Below are 24,559 nucleotides of genomic sequence, written 5' to 3'. Positions count from 1 at the left end.
GTAGGCATGGGCGGCCAACAAGGAGACATCCGCCGCCGCGCCGATCACCTGATTAGAAACCAGCATGCCTTCACGCACTGTTTCCAAGAAGTCCTCCTTCCTGTCCCGGGGCAGCAGGTCCGCATACTGCTGCAGGGACTCCCACAGGGCCCGGTCGTAACGGCCCAACAAAGCCCCTGCACTCGCCGCCTTCATGGTGGTGGCGGCGGTCCCACACACCTTCCTGCCCGCAGAATCCAGCCAGCGGCTCTCTTTGTCAGGCGGAACCGTCGATGAAGGGGCGGTCACATGTTTCCTCGCCGCCGTCACGATGACCGAATCCGGCTTCGGGTCCACCCTCAAAAAGGTAGGGTCCGACTCCGGGGCCCTATACATTTTCATGAGCCTGGAGGGGGCGGCCTTCGTCACCGCGGGAGTGAGGAACAGCTCCAACGCGGGTTCCACCAGTCCTGGTACAAGGGGCAGTAGAGGGCGAGACAGATGTTTCTTATGAAGTGTCTCGAATATCACGGACGTCGTGGGTGTTGGAACCGTCACCGTGATACCCAACTTTGCTGCCCCTCTCAGCAGCACCTCTTGGAAAGACCAAATCGTCCACCGGAGACACCCTAGTCCCCGGCGAGTCCGACAGCGTCGGGGAAAAATCTCTGGTCGAGGATCGCGTGTGCGACCTGGACCTGTGCCTCCTACGGCGTCGTCCCGAGTCCGACGATGACCGTCCATGGCTCCGTGATCTTCTCCTCCTGAGAGAGAGGGAGCGTGACCTCTTCGGCTTCGGTCTGCCCGCCGGTCTAGCCGGTTCCGGCGACCGCGGGCGTCGTGGCTTCGGAGTCCCCTGCGGCGGAGTCGGGTACCTCGGAAGGGAAACCGACCGCGGGGGCACCGCCGGCAGTCCCAACGGAGTGCGTGGCAACGACCGAGGTGGGGGCGGCGGAGGCAGTGGCCGCGGATGTGGTGGTGGTGGTGGTGGAGGTGGTGGTGGTGGTGGTGGAGGCGGAGTCGGAGGTGGAGGAGGCGGTGGCGTAGGCATCCGAGGAGGCGTATACACCACAGAGTACACCGATCCCGATGACTCTCTTCCTCGACGTCGACCTTCGCCTCGACGTCGACCTCCGTCTCGATGGCGACCTCCGTCTCGATGGCGACCTCCGTCTCGACGGCGACCTCCGTCTCGATGGCGACCTCCGTCTCGACGGCGACCTCCGTCTCGACGGCGACCTCCGTCTCGACGGCGACCTCCGTCTCGACGGCGACCTCCGCCTCGACGGCGACCTCCGTCTCGACGGCGACCTCCGCCTCGACGGCGATCTGCGCCTCGACGGCGATCTGCGCCTCGACGGCTATCTGCGCCTCGACGGCTATCTGCGCCTCGACGGCTATCTGCGCCTCGACGGCTATCTGTGCCTCGACGGCTATCTGTGCCTCGACGGCTATCTGTGCCTCGACGGCTATCTGTGCCTCGACGGCTATCTGTGCCTCGACGGCTATCTGTGCCTCGACGGCTATCTGTGCCTCGACGGCTATCTTCTTGACCTCGAGCGTCTCGACGTCGATCTTCTCTTCGACGGCGACGTCGACCGTCTCCTCTTCACCGACGGCGAACGGCGATCTCCCCCCGACGGCGAGCGCCGACGCCGGGGCCGATCGACGCCGACTGCTGGAAGGCGCCGTAGACGGCGTCGTCTCCGAAGACGCCGATGTAGTCGACGGCGGCCTATTTAGGTCCCTCGACGTCGACCGCCGACGCCGCTTCTCCCCAGAGCCCTGGGGAGACGGCGAACAGATGGTGGTCATCCTCCTCGACGCCGCCGTCGACGGGGAGTGGGAACGCTTACTGGTCTTCCTGCCCCTGGGGAGCCCCCCAGAGGCCTCCGTATGGGCCAAATCAGCCCCTCCAGACCCACCTGGTGCCTTCAGCCTTCTCTCCTCCAGGATTTGAAGCCTGATTTTCATTCTGTCCCTCAGGGTCCTGGCAGAGAACGAGTGGCAGATATCACAGCCTTCAGGCACGTGGGACTGGGGAAGGCAACCTATACACACCTCGTGTGCATCAGTTTTAGCCTTCTTTCTACCACATTCCGGGCACTTGTCGAACAAGCCAGGCATGTTAACAGTACCAGCCACTAAGCACTTGAAAAAGTGAAAACAATTGACAAAAAACTACAATAAACCCTTGAAAAGGGGAGAGCTCAATGCTCCAGGGTCCTGCTAGCAGGAGCCGGAAAAAAGAACTGAAAGTAAATGGGACCTGCTGGGCATTCTGGGATACTGGGGAAAGTTCTGGAAACCTGGAAAGTTTTCTTAAAGGCACAGTATCCTGTTTTAAGCCACATAATGGCAGCCTATGGTGCTTGTCTGTCCACTCCTTCCTCTCTATCATTCCAGAGGCTTTTGCTGGTAGAGGCAGGGTTTTTTCCTATGTGGAGAAAAGCTGGACAGGCAGTGCTGTTTGTGGATGTTGGTGGAATTCTAGTTGAAGTACTGGACAGTGTAGCCTGTGGGTATAGGCTGCATTATCTGTCTTTAAATTAAATTCTCTCTTAAAGGTGTATGCAGGTCTGCATGATTTGTCACCTTTAGAGATTATTTTTTATTGCTCCGGGGTCCACGCACATGGGCGGGACTATTCACTAGATTATGACTATACACAGAGATCCCCTACTACAGAAATAGAATATATGCCCGAGACTGGGGGCCTTTTAGTAGGCCATGCAGGGGCACCTAGCGAAGGCAGTGGGAGACCCGGTCAAAATATCAGCATGGACAGTGTGCCTGAGCATCGGGGGGAGCAGACGTTACCGAGGCAATCTCTCTTGTTCTGTAACATAGCATTAATGGTTGCCAGGAGGAACATTATACAGGCATGGAGCAGCGAGAAGCCTCCCAGCACGAACCACTGGGCTCGAAATATGGACGGGTATAAGTTAGCGGAATGGAAGGCTTATCAAAAACAGGGATGCCTGAAGAAATCTGGCACAATTTGGGGCCCGTAGAAGGCAGCGAGGGAGCAAGGGGACTAACAAAAAGGACATCATGGGCCAAAGAACGGACAAACGCCTGGAACTTGCAGAGCTGTAAAACCGGGTTACCTGCCAAGTCGACCTCAAGCAATGCGTAGCAACTGTTAATTCTGAGATACTGTCCCGAACAGGACCATTCCCTAAGGATGCCAAAGTTATACTTGAGCAACTATGGATTTTGTGAAAAATGTCTTACCTGTGTTGTTTTTACACCGTCTTCATTTTGTTGGTTCACATGGTGCTGGTTTTTTTTGCTAGTTCTGGATACCAAAGTCTCAGTATCAACAGAGGGACCTGAAAACACATAAAAAAACTAATTCAAGATTTCAAGTTTTGATAGGATTCACGAAAGTACACTTTTATTTTAATACATGCAAGTCATCAGCTTCAAACACAACAAACTTAGTCACCTACCAAACACATCTCTATGCATATATTGTTCTTTCTGACAGAAGTCAATCTTCCAAAAAGATCTGATGGTTAAGCACCCAAGTTGAGTGCTTTTATTCCAGAGTTCAGTGGCTTGGATGGATGAAAAGTTTTGATGTGGGTGATTTCAGCATTGGTTCTTGGCTATTCGAAGAGGCCTACTGGGCATGTGCAGGAGTTGCGAAACATCAGTTTTCAATAGTGGAATAGTTCTGGCTGGTAAGACGCTGGTGTACACGAAACATTCTGAAAGAGTTGAAATGTAACAATTTTGCACTGAGATGATTACAAACTAAGATTGGATGGATGGATGCTTAACCACCTAAATGAAGCTGTTAACAGGATCCTGACAGCCACACACATCCACAGTGCAGCTAATAAGAACACAATGATTGCCACAGATGGAAAAATATGCTCCTGGTGAATAGTCGGGACGTGAGGGGAAGGCACCCTTGCGCCCAAAATTTTTTTGAATTGTTTTGTTTGCTGTGATGCGCCGGGTGCACAGCAAACTTATGTCACAGTAAAACAAAGTGAACGCAGACTGTGCAAATTGCACTACCTGTTTCACTTTTGATCCATACAGGGGGCATAGCTCTATCCTGTGAGCAACGATCAAGATGGGAGAGGCAGAGATTGAAAGAGGACGATGTCCCCTTTCCAGCTCAGACTTCCCTTACTAGATCCCTGCTTTGAGTTACCCCTCAGAGGGCGATCCCCAAACAGGCATCCACCCCACCGGACACTAGGGACATGTTTGTTGGTGGGTTGTAAGAGAGCAGCTCACCTCACTGGGCACAACAGTCCATCTGCCCTTCCTAGGCCCCAAGGTGGCATAGAAGGGGTCTCTACTGCCAATCAGCGCCCATCCAAAGTGGCACAAAGCCCTATACACCAGAGAGAAAAAAAAGGCAAAATAAAAGAGCAACAATCTTTCTAACTCCCCTGGGGGTGAACTTGGGGCCCCAATACACCCCCTTTAGCAGAAAATCTCACAAGACACTTGGGGGAAAAATAGCCCCCCAAAAAGCGGGGTGGCATCCCACCCCAGCATCTGGCTGTGTACCCACCCCAGAACTGGCCCCAAAGTCTTTCTGCCCTCCAAGGGGGCATATTGGGGTTATTACCACCAATCTGCCCTCGCGGGGGGCAGAAACCCACTAGATATCAGGGATACATTTATTTTTAGGGGAAAAAAACCAGAGCTGGGACCCGACCGGCAAGGCACCAGGCTATCCCCCACCACAACAGCCTGCCTTGGGACTACAGCATACCCATGCCCATGTCAAGCGCGAGGGAATCTAGATTTTTTTCGGGCCTGCAAAGTGAGGGAACATCCTAATATCTTCTCATTTGCCATGCTGAATGGCTGCACTATTCGGCCTCTGGGTCAGTTGGCAATCAGGGAACCCTATTAAACCCAGACATTTCTGAAATGTAGGCACGCAGGGGAGTCCATGGGGTACGGACGAGCGTGCATCCCACTACGTTTGCGGACCCAGCATCTTAATCTTAGACTAAAATCATAAATTTTACTGACATTTCTTTAAGAGAATGTTCCAGGTTCTGTGGACATAAACAACATGCCTACCACCTAGCACTACCTCACTTCTCCTGATGAAAATGGCTTGGCTCCGCGACAGGAGCAGATCAGTCCAGGGACTATGCTCATTTTGCTCCATAGGTAATGCACCACATAGGCCTTCGATAGTGTGGAGTGGCCCTATTTATTTAGGGTCTTGCAGGAATTCGGCTTGGGGGACGGGTTCGTGCGCTGGACGAGGTTGCTCTACGCTAATTCGGTGGCTAGGGTGCGGACGGGGACCACGATATCGGCCCCCTATCCAGTAAGAAGGGGAACGAGGCAGGGTTGCTCGCTGTCGCCTTTGCTGTTTGCCTTGGCGGTTGAGCCCCTGGCGGCCCATGCTCGGCTGGGACGCGCATACGCTGGGCTGCTACTGCGGGGGGGAAACCCACTATATTTCCCTCTATGCAGATGATCTGTTGCTTTTCCTGGCTGACGCGGAAGGGGCCCTCCACGGCGCCAAGGCGCTGCTGAAGGACTTTGGTTGCCTGTCGGGCCTGAAAGTCAACTGGGGCAAGACTTGTGTGTACCCCATCGCACAGTGGGAACGGACCCCTCCCACCCTGGGAGCAATCCGCTGCGAAGCTAGCTGTCTGCCGTACCTGGGAGTGCACATCTACCGCACCCAACAAGATCTGTTGGAGGGGAATGTAGGGAGGGCGATCAGAGGCCTGGCGGGCAGTATTGGATTCTGGAGCACCCTCCCACTTTCAGTAGCTGGGCGGGTAGCGCTACTAAAGATGGTGGCGCTCCCGCGGCTGTTGTATTTCTTCCGCACGCTCCCTATTTGGGTGCCGGTGTCAGTCTTCCGCAGGCTCACAGCCATGGTCACGGGTTTTATCTGGGGATCTGGCAGGCGACGGGTGGCGCTAGCCACGCTGCGACGGCCTGGAGCCGAGGGAAGGCTTGCTGTGCCCGACTTCGAATGGTATTATTTGGCTGCCCAGATGCAATGGCTCACGCAGGCAGTGGCGAGGGAGTTTAGGGGCCCCGAAGACCCACGGGGCAGGGTGATCCCGCGACACGTCCTTTCTTTTATTGTCTTCCAGCAGCGGCTGGAGCTGTCGCAACTGACGCTTGAGGAACGAACGCTCCGGTTGTGTTGGAACCGCAGCCTGCGGAGGGTCGGCACTGTTCACCCCTACGCCCCGGAGATCCCTTTGGGGATGTGCACAGCCCTCCCTCACGGCGGAGATTGGTCGGGGCTGGCTCAGTGGGAAGACCTAGGGATACAGATGGTGGGGGACTTATACCTCAACGGAGTGCTTCAGCCATTCCAGGAACTGCAGGACTCCTTCGGGATCCCGAGGGGAGACTATCTACTCCACGCGGCCCTGGTGGCAGCTCTACAAAAACACTGGAATTCGGGACTCTCTGAACCGCAGACCGCTGCCGGCTGTCAGTATGTGGTCATGGCGGCGGGCACGAACAAGGCCATTACGTGCCTATATCGGAGAATGGCGACGGAACATCTAGCCCCTTTGAGTGCACTGAAGGTTAAATGGGAACGGGACGTCGGGAAGCCCATTCCGGACTTGACGTGGCCCACATTGCAGAGACGGGCCTGGAAGAGCACGCGTAACGCCAGGTTTCAATTGGTGCAATACTTCATCTTGCATAGGGCATATCTGACGCCAGCTAAACTATTTCAATATTTTGGGGGTCCCACTCCGCAGTGCCCTCGCTGTGGGGAGGAGGGAGCTGACTTTAAGCACATGTTCTGGTCCTGTGGCGTTCTGAGCTGCTACTGGGGGGAGGTCATTGATTGCTTGACCCAGGTGACGGGGCGGGAACTGGGGGTGGAAATGGGAGTTTGTTTGCTGCTATGGTTTCCCCACACACCGCGCACGAAAGTCACGAGCAAGTTTTGCGACTTAGGGCTGGTAATGGCTAAAAGAGAAATTACCCTGCACTGGAAAACGAGAACTGGTCCCAGCTTTGCGAGGTGGAGAGCTGCCTTTACAAAATGGGCGGGTAGCGAGAGTACGCTTCGGTTGCAGTTAGCGCTGCGGAGCAACGATGACAAGGCGTTAGCCATGGCACATGCATGGGAGGCACTAGTGGCTGACCTCCGGGGGTGGGGCACAGATGCGGAGGGGGGTGCTGAAGCGCTGGAGCCACAGGCAGCGGCGTAGCGGCGGGTAGGCAGCTGATGGATCGCGCTTGAGGGTGGGGGGGCTTCCTTCTCCGCTCTGCTTGGCACCTGACCATGGGGGTGGGGAATGGCCCACGGCCGCGCCAACGGCTAACTACGCGATCGACTTATCCCGGTACCTGTGACTCTGTTACACTAACATGTGGGTGGGGGGAGGGATTGTCTGCATTGGGGAATGTTGGGGACAGTGCGCTGATAGTTGAAAGTGGTCTCTACTGTATTATGCACTGGTGTTTATTACTGGAAGAAGACCGCGGATATGTTGATCACTACATTTGGCAACTGTACCTGTGTTATATAATAAAAATTGTTTTTTGCAAAAATAAAATAGGTAATGCACCACATACCACATAATGCCATTTATCATTGCACTGGCTCATTTACAATAATTAACTTGATCCTTGCTTTCCAGATTTTCAGAAAAACATGAAATACATTAATTTGAAGTTCCTTAATGGCTGAAAGTGCAAACAGTAGCAATCATTTTAAAACATTAATATTTTTTCATAGTGTTTCTTTTGATTATGCTGCTCGTAAACAAAGAATCTATTCAACAACATCTTTAACAAGTGAACTTACAGTATTTGGATACATTTATAACATTCAGCTGACAGGAAACCCAAACGCTAGTTAATACTGAAGGGTGTGTGGAAAAGGTTTAGATGGAAACTGGCATAATGGAGCCAAGATCAGAGTAGCTGTTATGCAAAACGATGTCAAACAGGATATCCCCGATTCCCATCAGAGAAAAGGCAGATCGGTTCAGATATTTATCAATCCCCAGCAACTGACACACATGGATTGCAATAGAGGACATGTACATATTAAAAACAAGTCATGTAAAGTGATTACATAAGTGTGACAATGACCCCTGAGGCAGCTAATTGCAACTGATTCTAGACCAGTGGTCTTCAAACTGTGGGGCGCCTTTCCCTTCTCTAGGTGGGAAGGGGAGGAGATCAAATGAGTGCAAATGGGGGAACAGCCATTACAACACGGGTTTTACCACGTGTTGCTATTACATGTTACAACGCGTGGTAAAACCACGCATACCATTACATCGTATGCGCTTTTACAACGCATGCGATGTAATGTGGCGGCGGCGGCTATCCAAGTCGTTGTGAGGAAACTCAGGCTGTTTCCTCACAACAACGTGAAGCAAGCAGGAAGGACTAAGCAGGATCCGACGGCGACGCTGGAGAGGAGAGAGGTAAGGGGGTTTGCGCTTGGGGTGGGAGTTAATTTTTTGGGTTTAGGGTAGTGTAAAAGTAGTGTTTTGTGTGTTATTTTTTTTTTAACGTTTTAGTGTGTTTTTATGTAGTGTAATGTAGTGTATTAGGGTTTAGGGTAGTGTTGTGATTTAGGGTTTAGGGTAGTGTTGTAGAGTTTGTGTAGTGATTTAGTGTTTTAGGGTACTGTAGTAGTGTTTGTGTAGTCTAGTGTTTTAGGGTTTAGGCTAGTGTAGTTTTTTAGGGTTCGGGGTAGAGTAGTAGTGTTTGTGTAGTGTAGTGTTTTAGGGTTTTGGGTAGTGTAGTGTTTGTGTAGTGTAGTGTTTAGGGTAGTGTAGTGTTTAGGGTAGTGTAGTAGTGTTTGTGTAGTGTAGTATTTTAGGGGTAAAGGATAGTGCAGTTTTATAGGGTTTAGGGTAGTGTAGTAGTGTTTGTGTAGTGTTGTACGGTTTAGGGCAGTGTTTGTGTAGTGTAGTGATTTAGGGTAGTGTAGTGTTTTAGGGTAGTGTAGTAGTATTTGCGTAGTGTAGTGTTTTAGGGTAGTGTAGTAGTGTTTTAGGGTAATGTTGTAGAGTTTGTGTAGTGTAGTGGTCTAGGGTAGTGTAGTAGAGTATGAGTAGTGAAGTGCATTAGGGATTACGGTAGTTCTGTAGTGTGCGTGTATTGTGTTTTAGGGTAGTGTCGGGGGGTCGTGTATGGTAGTGTAATGTAATTGTAGGGAGAGGGCTGGGGGGCGGGAGAGGGCTGGGGGGCGGGGGAGGGTTGTGTAGGGGTAGGGTAGTCACTTACCGTGCAAACTAACCATGAATATAGCTTTACCATGCATGCCTTTGCATTGTAATGGCATGCGTTGTAATGGCATGCGTGGTAAAGGCATATTCGTGGTAATAGGTTGCGATGTAATGTCATTGACATCGCGTAGTAATGGCATGCGTGGTATTACTATGCGATGTAATGACATATCCGTGCAAATGGCACTGGAAAGTAGGATGATTGGGAATACCTCGGGTACTGTAACACAGGTTTTAAAAATGGTTAAACTGGTAATCATTGCAATGTTTGAACATTTTATGTATGATATAGTGAGGCAATGAAATGTCTGTGTTTTGGATGGTATTGCCTCATCCCCGTCATTATTTTGCATTGAATATATTTATTTGGAGAAACTACAAAGAACATTACCATTCAGTGGTGTTCAAATTAAGATCTTAGTATGATCGTTAGTCCACCAAATAGTTTTGGGATGTCTACCTCATAAATTATATATTAACATCAAAATGATGCTTTTAGTTGTCTGTGTGGCTTCACACTAATTGAACAGGGGCAGAGAAGAACACCTAGGTATTACACCGAATTGAAAAAACAGGAGGATATCAGAATGAAGGCAGAGCTACAATCTAAAAGCACTCTGAAGAAAATGTCAACCATTAGTGCAATGCCAATCTGAAGAAAGACTGCGTCGGAGAGTAAAAAATGGAGTAGTGTGTCAAAAGCATCCAACAAGTCTAACAAAATGGGAGGCCTGACAAATACAGACTGTCAATCTGATGGGCACAATTCTAACTGTAAATGTTGTATTATGATTTATTTTCAACAGATGTTTATGCCAGATGGAGTTCCACCTTTTCTGACAAAATAGGTTAAAATAGATTTGACACAAAGGGAATGTGAAAATAAGCATTTTGCAGATCTATGGAACAAAGCCAATCATTTGTTTTATTTTAGGGAAAATTTTGTGTCAACATTCCGAACGTCTCTTGAGAATACATTTGCTGAAGCAGCGCAGATCTCATATAGGATGTTATTGGATTTTTTTGATCATTTTTTGGGTACTAGGAATTATCTTGGGTTCAGCCATTTGTTTGCTTGTTGCAATAAAACCTTGTGTTGCTGTTTTACCAATAGGAGGGGAGATTCCACTTGTAATATTGAGAGCTGCTAATTCTACGTTGCTTTTGGTGGAACAGTGGTGGAGTTGCCTTGAAGCAGACAAAGAAGCCATTTCTTATAAAGTTCAATACCCATCTATCTGCTATAGACTTCCACTATTCCAAGTGAGACTGCAGCCCTCCCCCTACAGTAGCAGGTACTGGAGGTAAGTGGGTGTTGGAGCATCACTGCCTTACCCGAGAAATTACTTGTTTTTGTTGCCATTTTGGATTCTGCACACACTGCTATAAAAACAAGCATTGGCATAGCCAATGGGTCTCGCCTTTGGGACCTTATAAGTGTTTAGCCATGCAACAGTTGATGTTGTTGCACCAAGGATATTGTGCTGCATAACTAAATACTTATAAGGTCCCAAAAGCGAGACCTATTGGCTATGTCAATGCTTGTTTAAGAGTAGGCAGTGGTCCGTGGGACCACTGTCCCCTGTCAAAAAATGTTTTTACACACATTCACAAAGGGGTAGGGGTCCCTTGGGAGCCCTATCCCATTTACAAATGGGTTACTACCAACTTGAAGTTGGAGGTTAATAAAAAATGTTTTGCCAACGTATTTTGGTCACAAAACATGCATACATGCCATTGCGATTCGTTATTAGGAAGGGATGCCCTAAACACGCCCCCTCTTAATACTGAGTCACAAACCCAAATCGCGATTTGGTAACAGGTTACCGAATTGCAAAATGCCTTTTTGGGTCCACAAACAGTTCGATTATGCGATTCAGGATGTTGTGAACGTAACAAAGCTTTGTACATCTGGCCTTACAAGTGGTCAAACAAGTGTCGCTTGCGGTCAGTGGTGAGGTGCTGTTCCACTGGTGTTCCTTAACTCAAATCAAACAACACGCCCATTCAGTCCTCGGCCTCTCATAGAATTCCAGTAAAGGGGTTTATAAATGTCAGTGTCAATCCTTGGGCCCTCCCATAGAATTCACTAAAAGGGTTTATAAAGGTCAGTGTCAAATGCAAATGTCTAATGGCTATTGGGGGGCATTCCCAGTTCACTGCACATGTAGAACCGGGTGCAATCCCTCGTTGCGTGCTCTATTTGTACGCGTTTTGATTTGGGGGGCTGACCTTGAGTTGACTTTAGCGGGTGCAGGGAGCAGGTAGTTTGGATGCCGATTGGTTTTTGTGTCTGTTATACGTGTTTCCTGCTTTGAAGTAAGCGGCTGGACAGAAATCATATTTTCTGATGCAATCCCAGATTCAGCGTCTGTGAACCCTGGGGGCGTGCTGCCGAAACCTATCTGTCGGTGTCCGTGTGAGGGAGACAAGCAGGGGAGGGGAGTGGAGTGGAGTGATATAAAGAAATGCGGAAGAGAAGGGAGGCCGCGAGGGAATGAGTGAGGGCGGAAAAGAATCAAGGGGTGAGAGAAAAGGGAAGGACTGCAGAAGTGATGATAGAGAGAAATGAGGCAGAAAGACGACGAAAGAGAAGCTAAAATGGGAGAATGGGTGAGGGAGTAAGGGGTGAGCGAGAACAAGGAATGTGAGGGAAGAGAAAAAAGTGGAGACAAGAGATTGAGGTAGGTAGTTAGGGGAAGAGCGAAGAAAGAAGGGAACAAATTAAAGAAAGAGGGAACAATGGAAGCATAGAAGGAGAGAGGTAGAAAAGATACGAAGGAGCGCGAGAGAAGAAGGAAAGGAGAATGTGAGACTAAAGGACGAAGGGAAGGCAGGGGGAGACGAGAAAAAAAACTGGAGCTGAATTAAATGGAAAATACAAGAAGGAAGGAAAAGAAACAAGCATTGGCCGCGCGGCAGTAAAAGTAACGCCGCGCGGCCGTAAAAGCGAAAGTCATCGCGATCACTCTGAAAGCGAAAGTGATCGCGATGACGCACTAAAGCATGCTAGGGATGCGCGCGCAGCAGCGCGCGCGCATGTGCGCGTGACAGTAAGCTGGTGGCCGCTTTGGTAGCACTTTTCAAAGCAGCTACTAAATGTCTCGGCCAGACCAGCGCATGCGCTGGATCAAACGAGACCTAAAAAAGGACGTAATTTGGGTCGGTAATGTTTTAAGAACTTATTTTGTACTTCTATGCCAACTGAGTTCAAAGTATCTTTATCATTTTACATAGGGAGCATGTTTTTCTCTGTATGTTGTCCAAAAAAAACTGTATCCGACAAAAGGAGAATGACTATTTAGAGATGTGCCTTAGGTCTTAAAGCAGATATCTACAGCCACATAACATTTCTTAGGAGATGCTGTGACATTCTGTGGCACAGAGTTCTGCCAAGTGCATAGCAGTGCTAACCACTTGCTTAGAGACTAAGGAACCTTCATTCCAATCTCTAAGAAATCTTTAGTCGTTCTTTGGTAGGTGTTAGACCTGGCATCTTTTGGCGTGTTTTCCCGGTCTTTTTATTTTCTGACCTCCTGGTTTTGGTGGTATGCTGGACTTTGCATTGCTGGTTTAGTGTCTCTGCGCTTTTTGTCACTGCTGTTCAGTGTTAAAGTGCAAGTGCTTCTACTGTAAATTATGTCCTGATTAGTGTTTCCATGATTGGCTTATTTGATTTACTACTAAGGCCCTAGTACAGTGCATTGTGTGCACCCAGGGCCTGTAAATCAAATGCTGCTAGTGGGCCTGCAGCACTCATTGTGCCCCCCACACAAGCAGACTTTTAAAGGGCTCTCAGACCTGCCACTGCAGTGTCTGAGCTCAGTTTTTACTGCCATGTCGACCTGACAAGTGTGCCCACTTGCCAAGCCCTAGCCTTCCATTTTATTACATATGAGACACCCCTCAGGTAGGCCCAAGGTAACCTTGTGGGCAGGGTGCAGTGTATGTGAAAGGTGGGACATGTACTAGTGTATTGTACATGTCCTAATAGTGAAATACTGTGCATTTTGCCAAGAGTCGACGAAAGAAAAGTGGAATTTAGTATGCCTGAACTCAGGATTTAGTCAAGTATTTTAGTAAATATGATTTTTATATGGTGCGTTCGGAAATATCACTTTTAGAAAGAGGGTATTTCCTTCTCTAACTATCTATGTACCTCTGCCTGCTTTGTGTATTAGCAGTCTGGGCTTTAAACTGAGACGTGCTGGTTTGTGCATTCACGCTAGACAGACAAAAGGGGGGTTGAGGTGAGCCCTGCCTTTCCTGGGTGACTCCTAGCCAGGCTAAATAGACCTGGCTCCATTAAGAGTGGTGGGAGGAGTTGTTCCTTGCACCTGAAAGGACTGTGGCTGCCTCTCACAAAGCTGTCTCCACCTTCTGGAGTAAACCTGGCCTGGGCCAGGCAGAATTGGTTTATGTTTGTCAGTGGAACTTTGTTTGTACCAACTTCAAAGGGAAATGTGGTGTAAATATTGGGGCCCTTAGAATGAAAGAACCTGTTATGTTATGTTACCAGCACTTTTATAGCGCACAGCTGCCCCAGCTAAGGGGCGTCCCGGCGCTTGGAAAAGGAAGTCCCAAACACAACAGAACCAAAGAGGAGGAAACTCGCGCAGATGAGAATACTAACATAGGGAGGGAAACAGATACGTCTTGATGGCCCTCCTAAACTTCAAGAGTTCGTCAATTCCACGCATACAAGGCGGAAGAGAGTTCCACAGCTTTGCGGCCAGGACCCGAAAGGACCTTCCACCAGCCCTGCAAAGCCTGAACCGCGGGACCACCACCAGGTTTTGACCTAGAGATCTGAGGGGGCGCGAGGGCACATAAGGGACCAAAAAAGTAGAAAGGAGCTGGGGAGAGGTCTTCCTGAGGATCTTATAGGAAAGGCACAAGGTCTTAAACTGTATCCTCTGCACCATAGGCAACCAGTGCAAAGCACGGACGGTGCTTTCCGCAGAGCAGGACCTTGGTAAACCTATCAAGGCTCTTGCAGCGGCATTCTGAACACGTTGCATCCGTGCTATTTCAGCCTGATTAGCCCCCAACAGGAGCGAGCTGGCATAATCAAGCCGCAACCTGCCAAGAAGAAGAGCAGGGGAAGCTGTGAGGAGAGACTACCACTTTACTGTGTGCTTTGCTTTGTTGGCCTGCAGTAGCTGCTTCGGTCTTGGGCAGAAAAATGACTGGAATGAACTTTCTGCAACTTCATTCTGACTGTCTCCACAGGCTTGAGGTTGAGCTTGCCCCTTGTTCAAGAAGTCTCGGGAACAACAAAGACTTCAAGATCCTCTGGGTACCAGCTTCTGGAACTGGGTGTTTCAGTTGTCACAGAGGAAAACAACAACACAACGCTGTCCCAGACGCCATTGCCGGCTCCGTGACCTGAAGGCACCGCAGAAGGTACCGCCACACATTGCACCACAACCCTGATCTCACAGACTATGCCATTTGATGTCGCTGCTTGCACTGTGACCTGTAGGAACCGCACTCCGCACCGCCTCACTCCACACCACCATCCTAGTATCCCCGACGACGACGCAACGCATTCACTGATGCCGCTGCCTGCACCGTGACCTGTGGACACCGCACTTGGAGAACACAGAGCGCCGTCAGGCTTCTCACCACAGCCCTGGTCTCACTGCCGCCGCTCCAAGCTGACAGCTACCGCTACCTGCACAGAGTTTTGTGGGTACCGCTCATTAGTTACACGACTCCTCACCCCCGCCCCACAATCCAGCCATGGCCCATCGACAGTCATCGACTCCAGTTTGTCAGCCGACTACAGCACTTCAGCAACAACACCGCTGCCTGCGATGCGACCTGCTAGCACCACAATGAGCATCGCCTCACTTCGCACCGCAACCCTGGTCTCACCAATGCCGCTAGACACCGTCACCGAGCCGCTGCCTTCACGCGACCTGAGGGCACCGCACTTCGCACCGCAACCCCGTTGCCCGCTGACGCCGGAACTCCCGAATTCAATTGCACAGAGTTCGACCAGCAACGTGACTTCAAGGGCCCGACGCACATCGCCCAACACCTGCGAGAACTCCACTGGCTCCCCGTCGAGAAGAGAGTAACCTTCAAGCTACTCACACCCCCTCCTACAAATCCCTCCATAACACCAGATCCAAATACCTCAACAATAGAGTCTCCTTCCACGTACCCAAAAGAAACCTCCGCAGCCCCGACCTCACCCTAGCAGAACCAGAGCGGGTGAAAAAGCCTTATCCTTCATCGCGGCCAAGGCCTGGACCGAGCTCCCAGTCAACATCAGACGCTCCCCTACTCGGCACACCTCCAGAAAGAAACTCAAGACCTGGCTCCTCGGCTGCCTAGGAGTTGCACTCCATCCCCCCCGCACCTCTTGTGTAGCGCACTTTAAAATTCCCTGATTGTAGACTCCTGCACAACCTCCGGGACCGACGCCGGCTCATTGCAAGATCCCGGACGCCCTGCATTTCTAAAGGTACTGATTTGCGGGTCTTCCCGACATAGCTGGCCCGCAACGCCGTGGGTCAGCTAGAACGGTTGGGTTTGTTTGTTCGTGACGCCGTAACAGCGCTGGAAGGAGCCATCGACTTCAAGGAACTGCTTTAAAAGTCTGTTCTTGCTTTATGAGTACTTTGAATCACTGTATGTTGGATTTTAATAGTTTTAGTCTGGTTTTACACAGATAAATATTGGCTATTTTTCTAAAACTGGCGTGGTGTGCTTTTGTTGCGTTTTCACTGTATTACTGATGGTTATGTGCAAATGCTTTACACACTGCTTCATAAGCCTGACTGCTCATACCAACCTACCAAAGGGGGAGCAGGGGTTATTTTAGAAGTACAATTCCCTTATTCTGACTAGGGAGAAAGGTCCCTACTTGGACAGGGTAACAACCGGCCAACTAGAGCCCCCCATTTCTAATAGTAGGTTACCCATAAAAGCTTGCGTTTCATTTCAAATCTCCGGATAGCTCTTGAGTAGCTTCTTAAACCGAGTTGGCGGTGTACTACACATCTCTTTGGAATAAGCCTTTTACATTTCCTTACAGGAGGGACAAATGACTCAGGATGCGTTTCCGCCTCACAACTGTAACAAGGACTCAGCCTGGTTTAGGATCTGCCTTGAGAAATTCAGGGTCATGAAAGGAGTCAAAAAAGTTCTCTGTGCTATTTCTCAAAGTCCTAGGACTAAAGACAACTGTGGTTTAGGAGCTGCTCTAGGTCGAAGTGTCTCCAGAAATACAGACATCAATGACTGGAGTGTCTCTACAGCTCCATTTAGCTTCACAGCCTCTCGTCAGTACTTCTTGAAAAGTGATGTCAATCACTAGTGACACTCTTCATGGAGAGTATCAGTGTAAGGATAGTAAAGATAGAATTTTCATCCTTCTTCTGCAACAAAATCTCTGCCCTAGGTAACAAACTTATGTCGGCAACTCATCACCAAAATCCGTCGGCTCTACCTCTTCTCTCTGCGCTGCCCTCCCAAACTTCACCCAAAAACCAAGCGCACTGGTCCAACTTCAAAGTCTATGACGAACACTCTATCTCGAAAATTCTAGCCTCCTTAACCCCTTGCATGCTCATGACGAGCTGGACACGTCATGTCACACAGTGCTCATGACGAGTCCAGCTCGTCATGAAACATGCAATGGAAATCCCTCTGGTGCGGGCACGAGAGGGATTGCCTTTCTTTCTGAAAGAGCCTAGGGAGCTGGTGAAGAGCTTTCCCAGCTCCCGAGGCCCCCCCCGCCGGTATCCCTGTAATGACGATCGGCGCGCACTTCGCGCCAATGTCATTTCAGTAAAACCGAAACTGAAATGAGCCAAGAGACTCATTTCAGTTTCACTTTCTACGTGCTCAGGAGGCTATCTCAGCCCCCTGAGCGCGTAGAAAAACGGGAGAGGTATGGTTGGAAAGGGGAAAATCTCCCCTTTCCCTGCTTGGGGATCGCCACAGGAGGGCGATCCTCAAGCAGGGATCCACCCACTAGACACCAGGGAGGGGGGAGCTGCCCCATGGGCAAGGGCCTTTGCTCCACCCAAATAATTCTGGCATCATTTAGTCTTTTTGCCCCCCCCTGGGGTCAGATGGGGGCAGTAGCCCCCAATCTGCACCCCCCGGGGGGGGGGGGGGGGCAAAAAGCCCACTAGACACCAGGTAATTTTTGGGAAATAAAAATAAGGGTGGGGGCTGCCCAAAACGGGCATGCCCATGCCCCCACCCCTCCCGCAAAGACACAAGTCATTGGCCCCTAATCTGCCCCTTCGGGGGAGCAGAGAGTTCACTAGACACCAGGGATTTTTTTTATGAAATTAAAAATAAGGGTGGGGGCTTCCCAAAATGGGCATGCCCATGCCCCCACCCCATCCCCCGCAACGCAATTATTACAGTCTTTCTGCCCCCCCTTGGGGGCAGATGGGGCATTGGCCACTAATCTGCCCCTTCGGGGGGCGGAAAGCCCACTTGACGCCAGGGATTTTTTTCACACAATTTTATTTAGGGTGGTGGCTTCCCGAAATGGGTACAGCAATGCCCCCACCCCCATTATAGCCTTTCTGCCCCCAATCTGCACCCCGGGGGGACAGAAAACCCACTAAATGCCAGGGATTTTATTTTGCACAATTTTTTTTTAAGGGGGGGGGGTGCTGCCCAAAATGGGCACGCCAATGCTCCCACCCCTCCGCCACCCTTACAGCCTTTCTGCCCCTCTGGGGGGGCAGATGGGGGCAGTAGCCCCCAATCAGCCCCCTCAGAGGGGCAGAAAGCCCACTATCCACCAGGGATATTTTTTGCGCAATTGTTTTTAGGGTGAGGGCTGCCCGAAACTTGCACGCCAATGCCCCAACCCCCTCCCAAAAAAATGACAGTCTTTCTGACCCCCAGGGAGGCAGATGCGAGCTTTAGCCCCCAATCTCGCCCCCCGGGATGCGCAGAAAGCTCACTAGAAATCATGGATTTTTTTGTTTTATTAGTGAAGGGGCTGCCCAAAATGGGAGAAAGCCCACTAGGCTCAGACTTTTTTTTAGCAATGTGCCTACCTGTAGATTTTGAACTCTAGCTCTGCCGGCACCTAGGGAAACCTAGAAAACCTATACATTTTTGAAAACTAGACACCCAGGGGAATCCAGGGTAGGGTGACTTGACTGGCTCTCACCAGGTTCTGTTACCTAGAATCCCTTGCAAACCTAAAAATTTGTCCCAAAAAAAACACATTTTCCTCACATTTCTCTGGTGGAAAGTTCTGGAATCTGCGTGGGTCCACAAAATTCCACCCACCCCGCGTTCCCCAGTCTTCCGAGAAAAATGGTACCTCACTTACGTGGGTAGGCCTAGTGCCCGCGACAGGCAATGGCCCAAAAACTATTGAGGAGATATCAAAATTACCTATCCCAAAACAACCTGGTTTTGCAAGGGGGGTCCCATGACTTTTTGGCCCGGCTTGGCGGCCATTTAGGGAAACATTTTTGAAAACTAGACACCCAGGGGAGTCCAAGGAGGTATGGCTTGCGTGGATCCCCCAACGTTTCCTTACCCAGAATCCCCTGCAAACTTCAATTTTAGCTGAAAAAAAATCACGTTTTTCACACATTGTTGTGTGGGAAAGTTGTGGCATCACCTGGTTGACACAAATTTCCTACCACCCAGCGTTCCCCCAGGTCTCCCGATAAAAACGGTGCCTCACACGTGTGGGAGGCTCAAGTACCTGTGACAGGCAAGGGCCTAAAACGTATTGAGGCGACATCAAAGTTGCCTATCTCAAAACGACCTGGTTTTGCAAGGGGGGGTCCCCTGGGTTTTTGGCCCGGTGCTCGGCGGCCACCTAGGGAAACCTACCAAACCCACACATTTCTGAAAACTAGACACCCGGGGGCTTCCAGAGAGGTATGGCTTGCGTGGATCCCCCAACGTTTCCTTACCCAGAATGCCCTGCAAACCTCAATTTTAGCTGAAACAAATCACTTTTTCCACACATTTTTGGGTGGGAAAGTTTTGGCATCACCGGGCTGACACAAATTTCCTACCACCCAGCGTTCCCCCGGGTCTCCCGATAAAAATGGTGCCTCACACATGTGGGAGGCACAAGTACCCGCGACAGGCAAGGGCCAAAATGTAGTGAGGCGACATCACATTTGCCTATCACAAAACAACCTGGTTTTGAAAAGGGGGTACCCTGGGTTTTTAGCCCGGTGCTCAGCGGCCACCTAGGGAAACCTACCAAACCCACACATTTCTGAAAACTAGCCACCCGGGGGATTCCAGGGAGGTATGGCTTCTGTGGATCCCCCAATGTTTCCTTACCCAGAATGCCCTTCAAACCTCAAATTTAACTGGAAAAAAATCACTATTTTCACACATTTTTGTACGGGAAATTGTGGCATCACCGGGCTGACACAAATTTCCTACCACCCAGCGTTGCCCCAGGTCTCCCGATAAAAACGATACCTCACTAGTGTGGGAGGCACACGTACCCACGACAGGCAAGGGCCCAAAACTTATTGAGGTGTGATGTCACCTCAATACGTTTTGGACCCTTGCCTGTCGCGGGTACTTGTGCCTCCCACATGTGTGAGGCACCGTTTTTATCGGGAGACCCGGGGGAACGCTGGGTGGTAGGACATTTGTGTCACCACTCCTTGAATGCCTCAAACTCAGGATGGGTTTGGATGGCACCGTCCTTGAATGGTTTAGGTCCTTCTTCCAAAATCGCTCACAGAGAGTCTTCATCAACGGTAACCTATCCGCTCCCTTTCCGATCACGGTTGGAGTCTCCCAAGGATCAACCCTTTCCCCCACCCTCTTCAATCTTTACCTTGACCCGCTCACAGAGGTGCTACGCACCGCCAATATCTCCTACCTCATGTACGCTGATGACACACAGATCTACATTAAAATCTCTTCCCCGGAGGACATCCTCTCCCTGAATGAGGCCTTGAAGCTGACTGTTCACTGGCTCACCGCCAACCAGCTCAAACTTAATGCAAATAAAACAGTTTCTTCTAATCTCCCCACCCAAAACCAATCCAGACATCCAGGAATGGATCGAGGCTATCACAGTGCTAAACTGCCCTCCTACCATCGTGGACTATTCGAAATCCCTTGGAATAACCCTTGACGGCAGCTTGAACATGAGGGGCCATATCAACTCGATGGCCAAAACCGCCAGATTTCACCTGAGTTACCTAAGAAACTGAAACCCTTCCTCGACACTCTCGACCTAAAAATGGCAATCCAGGCACTAGTCATTTCCAGACTCGAATATGGATGCTCTACTCTCGCAGGGCTACCCAAGAACTCTCTGGCCCCTTTAAAAGCCTGCCTCAACACCGCCGCCAGACTCCTAACTGGCTCTAAGAAATTCGACCACATCTCTCCCCACCTTAAAGCTCTGAACTGGCTTCCCCTTGAGGCCAGAATCCAACTTAAACTGGCCTGCATTACTCACAAGGCTCTTTACTCCGATTCCCCTGCATTTCTCGCCCAGAAACTCGTGATATCAGGAGGAGCCAGAAACTCCCGATCTGCCGGAGACCTTTTGCTCCAACCAGCATGCTTCCAGAAAAAAAAAAATACTACAATCGGGCCTTCTCTGGAGCCGCTCCTAGAATTTGGAGCTCTCTCTCACCCACCATTAGAAGACTTCCATCTTTGGCACGCTTTAAAAAGGAGACCTAAACTTTCCTAATGGGCAAATTCCTCGCATAACGATCATATTACAAACCCCTCAGCGATCTGCTCCACCCACCACTTTGGCTTTATCCATGGCTTTTACGGTTGATACCTACCCTGCACTCCTGGGCCTCCCACCCAAGAGTTTGAGACTGCGTGCCTTCTTGTATAATTAAGGCTCCCGGTTTTCCGTTTAAACGGATTTTTGCATATAAATACAGACGGAAAAATATTTTTCTTTCGTCTGTATTTATAAATTGAAACGGGATAATGCCAATAAATATGTTTACCTTTGCTACTGTGTGCCAGGAGAAGACGAGCCTGTCCCAGTGCGGGAGAGGGCTTATCAAATTTCAGCTGAGCCCATAACAAAGGTCGACTTTAAGGGGCCATCAGGCCTCCTTTTGGTTAAGTATCCTGTCTGGAAGCTATGGGTAGTGGGGGTCGGTGAGGATGAAGACCCATCCCTAAAAGCAATTGAGAGAAAACAAATGCGCACAGCTTGGCACTTCACAGGTACTTAAGAGAGGCCTGCATTTGACTTAGTTCAGTCACTGGAGCAAAAAGATATACACGCACTGTAGGAATGTTAGATGTGTTGGTTTATCCCAGTATTTACACAAATAATTAAAATTCTGCTATTGGATTTATTTATTTTATAGCGCTATAGCCCTACTCATCATAATGCAAGGTGTCAGAGCGCTTGACAATAAATCATATGTGTGTAAATCAATGTATATGATGTGTTGCATAAGACTGTGAGGGTTACATTAGGAGAACTGTAATTTATTAACTGCAAGTAACAAAAGGATCTTTGTTAAAAGCAGTTGCCCATTTACCATCTACATAAATCTATCTAAACCTATAACAACCAAGCACGCATTGCCTATTGAAATAAATGTGGAAAAATACTAGCTGCATCTTCTGTTTTTGCTTGCGGCAAAATAAATGTGGATAAATACAGATAAAATTATCAAAAAATGAATATGGATAAATACAGACGGAAAGGTAAAAAAAAAAAAATACCATAAAGCCGGGAGCCCTATGTATAATGTATCTACCTATTTTTTATCCCAAAAGTATCCGGGACTTTGTACTGCTTGTTTTTGCTTATATATTGTATTTACCTATTTTTACCCCAATAGTACCCTCCCCTCCTAAATCTATAGTATACCACCCTTCAATCTTGTAAAGCGCTCCAATACCATCACGGGTCAGGTTCGCACTCTATAAAACCTTAAAATAAATAAATAAAAATAGTGAGAACATGTGTAAAACCTAATGGTAGATAAAGGAGAAGTTCAAAGGAAGATGGTTTCCACATTCGTAATGGAAGATTGAGGGTGCATTTGAGGGTTTTCTTGGTGGTGAGAGGTCTAACGATCTTACAGTAGTCTACATTGGGTCTTGAAAAGCGATTATAGGAGTGAGAACAGTATGGCACGTGTGCAGCGTCCAGAGATGATGCAGCTTGAAACAGCCAGGAGTGGAGGTTGTTTTTCTGTGTGCCTCTTCATAAGATAGGAACATCCTTCTACAGAAGAGGATATTATGGCCTAATAATGTCTTATAGTTTGAATGTACAGTGAAAGGTAAACAGACCAAGCTTTATTTATGTATTTTAAAATTTTGTAACGTGCACGGCTACCCAAAAGATTTTCCCGAAGTGGAGCAAAAGAATAGAAATCCTTATTAAGGCTTTAAAACAACCAGGTCTTCAGACCCTTACGAAATGCAAGCAGAGAGGTACAATTTCTCAGGGGCACGGGAAGAGACTTACACAGTTTCGGGACCAACACTGCGAAAGAACGCCCTCCCATATGGGCCAAGCAAAACCTAGGCACACTATATAAGGCCTGGTTCAAATATATCAGCGTACGTGAAAGCTGATAAGGCACCGCCAGCTCCTGAATATAGCGTGGCATTGAACATGTAGCACAGCCTTGAATACGCTTACTAATTGTAAGCCAGTGAAGTTCCTGAAAAAGGTGTGACACTGAAGCATAAGTTGGGAGCCGGAGCAGCAGGACCAACTGAAAACGTTGTCTAACTGACAGCTGTTCTATTTCCAAATACAAGATATTACCATAGTCCAGTCTAGATAAAATTAGGGCTGGAATTACTATCCTTTGGGCTGAACGGGGAATCATCCTAATGATCTTTTTTTACCCATTCAAGCACCACCAAGCAGGTAGAGGTAACCTTGACCACCTGAGGCTTCATGGAGAGATGCTCATCCACACAAAGCCCAAGTTCTTAACCTTGGCGGAAAGGGCAGGGCAAGTCCCTAGGGTTTCGGGCCAATGTTGTGGGCCCCAGAGTTGTGGATTCTTACCCATGACCACCCATGACCATGACCTCCGTCTTATCACCATTGAGCTTGAGAGAGTTACTGTTCATCCAAGTGGCAATTCGAATCAAGCCCAGGTTAAGATCGGATGGTCCCTGATCCTGTGCAGATGACAAAGAAAATATAATTTGGGTGTTATCTGCGTAAGAGAATAAGGTTATACCACAATCCTCCACTACATCTGCCAAAGGGCGGACGAAAATATTAAATAACATTGGACTGAGCCCGGAGGGACTCCAGAGGTAAAAGCCACCTCTGATCTGCCACTGGCTTAATTAGACTTGAAATGTCGGATCCTTGAGGAATGATGTTAGCCAAGCCAAGGCTCTTCCTCCAAGACCCAACATTGAAAATCTTTCGAGCAAGATGAACAATTTACTTACCTTCGGTAACGCTTTTTCTGGTGGATACAATATCTGCCTGTGGATTCCTCACCTTTCGAATACCACCTGCGCCAGCATTTCACGGGAAAATTCTTTCCTAGCTCTCCAACGTAGACGAGGAGGTCACAATGGATCGGCTCCGCTCGCGGCACCGTATAATGTCATCGGAGCCACAAAAGGACCTAATCGGCGTGCTGACGTCAGTTCCACTCATTTTTTCCGTGCCACCGAGGCAAACTGGCGGACCGACATTTTCAAATGCACACATAGCATATCAAATATATACATATAAATTCACAAATGGGTAAATCAAGAAAGGCATAGAGAAATAGCAACAGAACAAGCATTTCTCATTAAAATATAAACATAGTTAAGACATCAAAAGAAACTATTTTTTGGTAGAAACAGGTGGACAACGGGGAGGTGGGTGGGTCTGTGAGGAATCCACAGGCAGATATTGTATCCACCAGAAAAAGCGTTACCGAAGGTAAGTAACTTGTTCTTCTGAAGGATACTTCTGCCTGTGGATTCCTCACCATTCGAATAGATTCCCAAAACCGTACCCCGCCAGGAGGAGGGTGTCCACCTGACTAGACCAAAAAATCCTGCAAAACAAAGCAGCAAAATGGCCATCCCTCTTAACCTCAGAGTCCAAGCAGTAATGCTTTGCAAAGGTGTGGAGGGAGGCCCAAGTTGCAGCCTTACAGATATCAAGAACAGGAACACATCTAGCCAAAGCAGAAGAAGCAGACTTCGCTCTGGTGGAATGAGCTCTGATACCTTCAGGCGGTTCCTTCTTGGCCAGGGCGTAGCAAATCTTGATGCACAAGATAATCCACCTGGAAAGCGTCCTCTTGTGTACTGCCTTGCCTTTCATTTTCCCAACGTAGCCCATGAAAAGCTGATTGTCCAGCCTCAGATCTCTAGTCCGATCTAAATAAAAGCCG

General features: G+C 49.1%; 1 protein-coding gene and 1 long non-coding RNA gene across 3 annotated transcripts in view; one reads left to right on the top strand and one right to left on the bottom strand.

Moving 5' to 3' along the window:
- CEP95 (centrosomal protein 95) overlaps positions 1 to 24,559 on the bottom strand; it is a 717,939-nt gene that overhangs the window by 375,042 nt on the left and 318,338 nt on the right. For both annotated transcript variants that reach the window (XM_085617251.1, XM_085617252.1), the window contains exon 10: positions 3,217 to 3,314. In XM_085617251.1, the coding sequence (XP_085473377.1) occupies positions 3,217 to 3,314 (98 nt within the window). The remainder of the gene's footprint in view (positions 1 to 3,216; positions 3,315 to 24,559) is intronic.
- Positions 10,388 to 24,559, top strand: part of LOC146810260 (uncharacterized) — a 65,567-nt gene continuing 51,395 nt past the window's right edge. Inside the window, exon 1 of the long non-coding RNA XR_014966568.1 lies at positions 10,388 to 10,513. This is a non-coding gene — a long non-coding RNA (uncharacterized LOC146810260). The remainder of the gene's footprint in view (positions 10,514 to 24,559) is intronic.

The sequence above is a fragment of the Triturus cristatus genome, chromosome 7, assembly GCF_964204655.1.
Source record: "Triturus cristatus chromosome 7, aTriCri1.1, whole genome shotgun sequence".
NCBI classification, from domain to species: Eukaryota; Metazoa; Chordata; class Amphibia; order Caudata; family Salamandridae; genus Triturus; species Triturus cristatus.
The sequence above is the reverse complement of the archived record's forward strand: the minus strand, read 5'-3'. Positions and strand labels throughout refer to the sequence as shown.